The sequence below is a fragment of the Dufourea novaeangliae genome, unplaced genomic scaffold (assembly GCF_001272555.1).
Source record: "Dufourea novaeangliae isolate 0120121106 unplaced genomic scaffold, ASM127255v1 scaffold146, whole genome shotgun sequence".
Classification (NCBI taxonomy): domain Eukaryota; kingdom Metazoa; phylum Arthropoda; class Insecta; order Hymenoptera; family Halictidae; genus Dufourea; species Dufourea novaeangliae.
This window is the reverse complement of record NW_015374023.1, coordinates 199,924-208,635: the sequence shown is the minus strand read 5'-3', so window position 1 is coordinate 208,635 and position 8,712 is coordinate 199,924. Positions and strand designations below refer to the sequence as shown.

The 8,712-nt window shown below is 41.1% G+C and overlaps 1 protein-coding gene and 3 non-coding genes across 5 annotated transcripts; 2 read left to right on the top strand and 2 right to left on the bottom strand.

The window, feature by feature from the left end:
- Positions 1 to 674: 674 nt before the first annotated feature.
- On the top strand, positions 675 to 7,473 carry LOC107189207 (synaptic vesicular amine transporter). 2 transcript variants are annotated; one of them, XM_015577690.1, is made up of 12 exons: positions 675 to 899; positions 1,038 to 1,195; positions 2,643 to 2,894; positions 2,984 to 3,143; positions 3,461 to 3,603; positions 3,760 to 3,942; positions 4,370 to 4,471; positions 4,592 to 4,766; positions 5,057 to 5,108; positions 5,229 to 5,412; positions 5,765 to 5,898; positions 5,987 to 7,473. In XM_015577690.1, the coding sequence occupies exons 2-12, from the start codon at positions 1,081 to 1,083 to the stop codon at positions 6,053 to 6,055; spliced, it is 1,569 nt and encodes a 522-aa protein (XP_015433176.1). In that variant the 5' UTR covers positions 675 to 899; positions 1,038 to 1,080; the 3' UTR covers positions 6,056 to 7,473. The 2 variants fall into 2 exon arrangements, with proteins under 2 accessions (XP_015433176.1, XP_015433175.1); XM_015577689.1 differs by having other exon boundaries at positions 675 to 923.
- On the bottom strand, positions 2,403 to 2,474 carry Trnaa-cgc. Its single transcript has one exon. It is a non-coding gene; the product is annotated as a tRNA-Ala (tRNA).
- Trnak-uuu lies at positions 4,900 to 4,972 on the top strand. The gene has a single exon. It is a non-coding gene; the product is annotated as a tRNA-Lys (tRNA).
- Positions 5,563 to 5,633, bottom strand: Trnag-gcc. The gene has a single exon. It is a non-coding gene; the product is annotated as a tRNA-Gly (tRNA).
- Positions 7,474 to 8,712: the final 1,239 nt, after the last annotated feature.

Below are 8,712 nucleotides of genomic sequence, written 5' to 3'. Positions count from 1 at the left end.
GATCCTATCGAAACCGAATCGATTCGATTTTTACGTGCGAAGGCGTTTCGTAATTTTCCAGGCACTTTGGTAATTTTACCGACGAAAGCATGGAACGGCGATCGATCGAAAGACACGCCTCGCGCGTAATCGACATCGGCCCTCGAGCCTCCTCTTCTTCCAGTTCGCGGAATGGAAAAATCGTTCCATCTCGAAGAATAAGGAGCCGCGGCATTCACTCAGCGAACTTCGCTGTCGACCGCGACCTGCCCAAATGCTGGAATTTCTGTAACGTTGTTGGATTTCGAGTCGCAGAATCGAATGCAATATTTTTTGAAATATCTCGAAGAAGTTTATTCAAATACACGTATATCCCTATCCAACAGGAAAAAATTATTTACCATACAGAACTTCGTAGTTTCCATGCTTATAAACATCGACTTGTTTGTTCATTATTAAAAATAGAAGATATAAAAAGCTTACCCTTATTACTTTAATTAATTTTAATTATTCCTTGCTAGAATTGCCATTTGGCCCATGTGCGCCGCTATCCTCTCGTGACCGTCAACGCGTGCTTATTTACTGTACGACTATAATGTATTTATATGTAATATACCAACACCTGTCAGATGGCAATAACGTTCGTGTAACTACCAACGTAATCCCCTCTAAGCAACCAGTGTTTCTGTCAATCGCCTCGAACGTAATCGAGACGACACGGATAAGAGAGTCGGCAAATCGTAGTCGCTTTAATTAAAACTGCTCCTTCGGAATTGTCGAACCTGAACGACTGGAGCCCAAGTACCGTAGTTTGTGAGGTTCTGGTGCGCGAACAATACATCCAATTTGTTATCCATTTTAGACACCGAGAAAAGTTCCTTACTGCCGAGCAGAATTTTTCTTCGACAAGCTGAATTGTTGTACGCTTCCTTCAACGAAGAACCGTATCTATCTGAAAGGATCGGAGAACGAATCAAAACAAATGCGAAATCATTGTATCAGGCGTGTGATCTCGATTCGATCGTTCATGACTTTTTTCGTTCACATTTCTGTTTTAGGGGATACAACGGAAGACAAACGGAGGGATAATATAGGGTGAGAATGGGCGGTGCAGAATGGGGTGGCTGGTTGCAAAGGTGCCGAGAATCGCGCAGGTTGATCCTCGTGATCGTCGCGATCGCGCTGCTTTTGGACAATATGCTACTAACTGCGGTCGGTAAGTATAGACACTATATCTATATAATTCTACTAATAATAATTTGGTGATTTTGCAGACCATGTTGACCATGGTCGTGATTTAACGTCATTTACGTCTATGATCGTGATTTTGTTATCTTCAGTGAATTTTTTCACTGTGACCTTAATTCTTGATTTTGAAAAATCAGTAGAAAAAATTAAATTACAAAATAATGATTTGCTATAATAATACAACATATATTGTTGATTAGAATTTGTAATTATTAATTTATTGTATGACCGGTGCATTGCGCTGTTTAATTTTTGTCGCCGTGCAGAAGAAACGTGCGTGGAAAGGGGGCATTGTGCAAAGTCTTGTTTCGGTTATTTTCCACCATTTTGATTTTTCCCTCGCGCTGTTGCTGTTGATGCCGTTTGTTGCTGCTGCTTCTGAGTACCCCGGCGTGCCTTGATTTCTTTTATCACAACGGTAAGATGTTTAATTCACGAGGCACACGTTCGTAGGTCCTTCCTCAGAGTCGTCGAAAATGCAATGTACGCGAGGGGACGCCCGACGCGTTCCACCAATCCAGATAAGTGGTCATACATTTATGGAGCGTATACGAAAGAACTTTTCCACGGGCCCGCTAACAAATCATGAGATGCGCTTTCGTTGGCTGAACCGTGACCCCAGTGTATCAGCCTTCAGTTACTTCGTGTATTTTAAACGAGTCCATAAACCGTTCATCTTTCGAACCATGATTCTTCCGACCATTCTCGTTTTTCCCCTTTATGCGAATCTTTCGAATGGTAATCTTTCACGGTTTATAAACCCACGTTCTAGCCTTCTGCCGGTCTATGCTTTCACTGACTAGGATGTGTGTCCCAATTACTGCCAGTGTCCCTAATTCACTGTATTTATTTCACTTAAAGAATTGCATGAATTGTTACAGTTCATAAGAATTAGTTTAATTTTGAAGGTAACAGTTATAGGGACACTGGGATTGCTCGGAGAATTTAATTATAAATTAATTTTTCATATTTAATCCGTAAAATTACTTTTTTTAATGGAAGAGATGTTAAATGATACTATGTTTCAAACTGAGACGATTTTTAGGTTGAACAACACGTAAAATGATTATATGAAGTTACGGTACAATCTTAAGGTGGCAGTAATTGTGACATCCACCCTACGTCCTAAATATCGTGTCTCAATGGAGAAAAAAAAAAGTATTACGGTCTTAAATTGGAGGTGCTGGGATTTGAACCCAGGACTTTCAGCATGCGAAGCAGACACTCTACCACTGAGTTACACCCCCGGGTTGAAGTTAGAATTCGCAAAACGTATTTCTCATTGAACATCCAAGTTGAGCGTCGATGATCAGCGCAAACGCAAGTTTCGAATCGTTCTCCGTTTGTATTTTTCGAAAAATCGTGCAATGGTGAAACGACTCATCGACACGTGGTGTCAATCATTCTCGTTGCAGTTCCCATTATACCAGAATTCCTGTACGATATCAAGCATCCTAACGCGACTTTGAGTCAACAATTCGAAGGGAGTGGCCATGCTCGGGCTGCGATCGCCTCCAATTATCGTATACCGAATGGAATCAAAGCTACGTCGCCGAGTGCGATCACGAGTTCAACTACGCCGAAATGTCCTTGCGCCGTCAATCGATCGAACGACTCCCAATTGGAATTTCTTTACGCGACGAATCTTCCCACCACCGATTTCCCTGGTAAGAAGAACATGGTGCCAGCACTTTCCAGCCGGTAACAGCTGTTCCTCGACAATTGATATTCTCTCGATCGTGATTTGCATACATAGACAACACAGCCGTCAACAGCGAGGGCTTATCGGAGGCGCAAGAAAAGGAGCAACGACACCGCGAACTGCTGGAAGAGACGGTCGCCGTCGGCATAATGTTCGCGTCGAAAGCTTTCGTACAGTTGCTCGCCAATCCGATCGTTGGCCCGCTTACCCACAAGTGAGTAAATATGTACAAATGTTGCTGCGCACAGATGGCGCTTAATAAAGATTTCGATTACATGTGTATCTAAATACGTTAAGTACACTGTATTTAAATATACGTGTTTCAGTCCGTGTAGCTTTTAATACACGGGTATAGGGGTAATAAAATGCACGGGAACAATTAGAAATTCCGAGTGGAAAGGGTTAATACACGTTCAAAACTATGATTTCCTATGTAGTACTTACGATGATCTTGGTGTACGACATACGTCGATACGTTGCCGATATATCTCGTCACACGACCGTCCGAACCGATCCTGGTGTTTCTTTCAGAATCGGCTACAGTATACCTATGTTCACTGGATTTATCATCATGTTCCTATCCACGTTGATATTTGCGTTCGGGCGAAGTTACGGTATTCTTTTCTTGGCGAGGGCGTTGCAAGGTATCGGATCCTCGTGCTCGAGCGTCTCAGGTAACTTGAACAAACGTTCTTAAACTTGGACAAACGTTCCTAAATGTACATAGGTACATGTATACACACCGATTTCCTTTATACACGTGACCACTGGTTGTTTCGAATCCGTCGGCTGAAATGTGTGCATTTCCATTTCGATCGATGTATCCGCAGGCATGGGGATGTTGGCTGAAAGATATCAAGACGACAAAGAACGTGGAAACGCGATGGGTATCGCACTCGGTGGCTTAGCACTTGGCGTCCTCATTGGTCCACCGTTTGGCGGTGTCATGTACGAATTCGTTGGAAAATCCGCACCGTTTCTGGTACTTTCGGCATTGGCCCTTGGCGATGGAAGTAAGTATGAAACGAAGTAAACGATTTATGCAAGACGTACCTATACCTAGATAGCACATGACGCCTTAAAGACCCTTATTGTACAACTATTTTAGGTCTAAGGCGTCTTTAAGCACTCTTCAAGGTGTCATGTGCTATTTGGGATACAAGATGTTCCATTTGAAACAAGGCCACCTAAATGTCTTCTCTATCTTGAATTAAAAATGTTAAAATTACATTACGTAAATTTACATTATATTTAAATTACGTAAAAAATATTTTTGTATAATCACAGATAGAGATGATATTTAGGTCGCCTGTTTTAAGCAGAGGACCCTGTATACATACATCTTTAATACATGTAATGATATACACATGTATCTACGATATTCATACGTACAAGACTTCCCCTTTTCGACGGAAAAACGTTTTTACCGTAACGTTTCAGTTCTTCAGCTTCTGGTGCTTCAACCGTCCGTCGTTTACACCGAAGCGGATCCACCCTCATTGAAGGCGTTGGTCACCGATCCGTACATCGTATTGGCCGCAGGTGCGTAATCACTGATCCTTTGCCTATCGACGCAAATATCATATGTATAAAACACTTCGGTAGCAGGATTCACATTCAAAATATTACCATTTCAACGAATAATTAAACTACATCCCTCAGGTGCTATTACTTTTGCCAATATGGGTATCGCTATGCTCGAACCTAGTCTACCGATTTGGATGATGGATACGATGGGTGCCAGTAGATGGGAACAAGGTGCCGCGTTTTTACCAGCGAGTATCAGTTATTTGATCGGTACGAATCTTTTCGGACCGCTCGGACACAAAATGGGCAGGTCGGTAAATGTCCGAACATAATTTTTCACATTCCTAAATCATGAATAAAAACTTTTATAATGTATTCTACACTATTCTTAGTGTTTCTCGATCAGTAACTACTGATGAGCCAGTGCAACACATAATTTTATCGCCTGGATAGCTCAGTCGGTAGAGCATCAGACTTTTAATCTGAGGGTCCAGGGTTCGAGTCCCTGTTCGGGCGGAATTTTTTTTTCTTTTTCTTTATTATTTATTTAAAGTAGTGCCGTTATTGGGCTATACGAATTACTTACTATTTATGTTGTAGGTGGTTAGCATCCTTGATCGGCCTTGTAGTCATTGGGATTTGCTTGATGTGCGTGAGTATTCGCAGTTCACTTATTTACATGTTTATCTCGGCGCTTTTAAACGCTACCTGCCACGGTTTCTTCGTCCCTTCTCGTCCCTTACGACCCACACGATTACTTTTGTGTTCCCAGATTCCGTTGGCTACGAGTATCGATCACCTGATCGTGCCCAATGCCGGTTTGGGATTCGCTATCGGAATGGTAGACAGTTCGATAATGCCTGAACTAGGATACTTGGTGGATATACGGCACAGCGCCGTTTATGGAAGTGTTTATGCAATCGGTGACGTTGCGTTCTGTTTGGGTTTCGCAATCGGTAGGTATTCAAAAAAATCCTATTTAAAGAAAGGGATTCCTAACGACACCCAATAAGAATTATCGCCAATAGAAAACTTATGAAACGAGACGGAGATACCTATAGACAGAAAATGGGATAAAAATATGTATAGAATAATCAAAAAATATTTGCATCGGCCGGGAATCGAACCCGGGCCGCCCGCGTGGCAGGCGAGCATTCTACCACTGAACCACCGATGCTCTTGAGAATGACGGTTCACGAATATCCAGAAATTCCTATCACAGATAAATCAAAACCGAACAACTTGTACATTTATAATATTATTTACAGTTTTTTCAACCGTATTATCGATCGCTAAAATATTTTACAGGTCCTGCATTGAGTGGTACATTGGTCAACAGTATCGGATTCGAATGGATGTTATTCGGAATCGCTATTCTAAACTTTCTTTACGCTCCGTTGATGTACTTCTTGAGGGCACCACCGACGAAAGAAGAGAAAAAGGTAAAAACAAAAAGATCTTTCAAACTATCGATCTAAGCCCGAAATGAACGTTGTTTAACGCAGTAGATTGTTATTCGTTACGTTTTAGTCTCTGATAATTGGCGAGAAATCGTCTGTGCGCTACGTAACGTACCAGAACGAGGAAGAGGAGCAATAAATCCACGGATGCTTCTTTACGTACCGTTTTTCGTTTTCCGTATTCTTCGTACGAAGAAACTAATAAATGGATATAGTACGCCATTTTAGCGTTGATCATCAATTGTCTGCATACATATAAACGCTTCGTCCACCGGGATGAATTGGCATGACCTATAATTACGCTTTGTCCTCGCTGTAAAAGTTCAATGTTCGTTTATACATACGTTTTCCAAACGAACAGGTAAAATCGAGTCGATTTCGTTGCAAATGCGAATACAATTTTTGTTTTCTGTTCAACCTCGATGATAAAAATATTTAGTAGTTTGAAAAAAAGCGTAACGATCCAAGCATGTATATCTTTGTTCGATGCAAACTGTATATATAATAGATACGTGTGCCAGTAGATCGTAATAAGTGTGTGCGTTCGAAAAAAAAGAAAAAAAGAAAAATCTACGCGTCGACGAGATATTAAGAAATATTGTATATGTATTTATGTGTGCGTTGATAGATGCATTTAACTAATGCAACCGCGATACAAATGTCGCATACATGGACGTGTATAGAGATCAGACCGTGTTCGATCGATATTCGTTCGTTGGATCGTGTTCGATGGTGTGGTAAACCGTAAAACGTCGCGACATCTTCGGCCGCTCGTGATGGGAAACTTTTGCTAAAATTATTAAAATATGTATTTACTGCGAGGAGAACCGCCTAATTTGGATTCTTTGAATGGCTGCAAGGAAACCAGCCGCGAAAACAGCGATTAGGAGTTATGAAGTGTTCTCCGAAGAAATGTGAAAATTCACAATCAGGAAAAAAGTTACAAAATTGAAAATAGCGAACTTTCGCGTATCTAATATGTATCGGGTTTCCCCGGCGGAACGTTTCGCGGTCCTAGTGTTTTACAAATAATGGGAACGTCGACTTGGATAGTTTTTCGGTGATTCAAATTACCGACGACGAACCACCGCTCGTTATTGATCCCCTTGACAACGATCCACACGACTGTAGCAATGAATGCGATGTTATTGTTCATGAATATGGTAGCGTCAGATGTTCGTCGAATTTGCAAATTATATATAGAAACACGATTTGAATTCGAGTCGGATACTCGAACGAAGAAACAACAAACGTTGTGTTCCCGATTGCGTTGGATCTCTGATAGGTTAAATTATTCGTAGAGATATCCTAAATAGCACATGACGCCCGATGACGCCTTAGACGTAAAATAGCCGTAAAACGGGCGTCTTCAAGTCGTCACGTGCTGTCTGGAATACACACACATATATATCTATTAATGCATAAAATGCGAACATAAGCGTTTAGGTGTCCATTTTCTTGTTCCGATAATAGTGCCACGAGCACCCCAGCTAGAACGATATACAGATATGTACACGTGTTTAATCTAGAAGATGTAGAGTAGAATCGTTCACATAGCCGGAAACTATTATAACCATAAATCTATTTATGATGGGTCGTTATCATCAGGAGAAAGATCGTGTCGTCTGATTATACTGGACCTAAGCTACTGTGAATACAACGTGTCATAAAGTACATAGAAATAGTCTTTTAATAAGGCACAATCGCTTTCAATGCTTCTTCGAAGAAATTGTTAGACGCGCGTACTGTAGCGAAGTGAAATTATATTTGTGGTAACGTCGTGAAAGTTAGAGAATTCCGGCACCGGCGTACCGGTGTATGTATATGAAAAAAGTACAGTGAAGTGCAAACTCGGCTTCCGCTAGGAGAGAAAGTGGCGTAAGAGAAGGACCTCCTATCACTTCGTAAATATATTTCCGGTACTGAAATAAATGTTAAATCGAATATTAATTTGGCATAAATTTCAGTAATTCCCAATATCAAGTGGTAAGACGTCCTTCCTTTACGCCACTTTTCCCCCTAGTGGAAGCCCAGTTTGCTCGTGAAGGTACATTAGGAGAATTCAGGGATCCATCGCAACAGACTTTCCTCCGAAACACAAAAATTCGAATGGAAACTGGAGTGGAAGAAGGGAACAGGCAGGCAACGAGGCAATTGCAGAGAATTTGCTGGATTGGAAATCGATCTGGTAAAGGTATACATACTTACGTGTGTGTGTATGTATGTATACGTACAGTGTTCCACCGCGAATTCGAAAAATCCACGGGGTGGCGTTCATGGACGCGCACCTACTCCCGGTAAAATGAGCGAGTCAATTCGATTTGCAAATTCGTTACGAACCACTAATCTGTGCGAGTGTAATTAAGAGAACGCAGGGCATCGTATACGCAAAAAGTGGCACGAAATTTAATGCGATTTTCAGAAACCGTGCAAACGTTTGAAAACCAATGCCGCCGTATCATATAGGGGGTAAAGAATCGTAGCAAAAAAAAAACAAGTCGCCATCGTTGTATCGTCAAAATATTATACTGTCCCATTATGTATAATATATGTCTATCGTGCGTTGTATTCGCGATAAAAATCGTTCAGATTTGTGTAAATATTCAGGACATAGTAACATGTATACATACATATGTGTATCCGAGTACGTAATTATAGTGAAAAGTAATCTCATTAGCGTTTTCTCTTTCTTTACGTCCACGTTCGAATCGAAACTGCCTTTGTTTCGTCCCCATTTTGCTATTCTCGTTCCATCGATTCGACTTCAATGAAAAAATCAAACTAAATAGATAATCG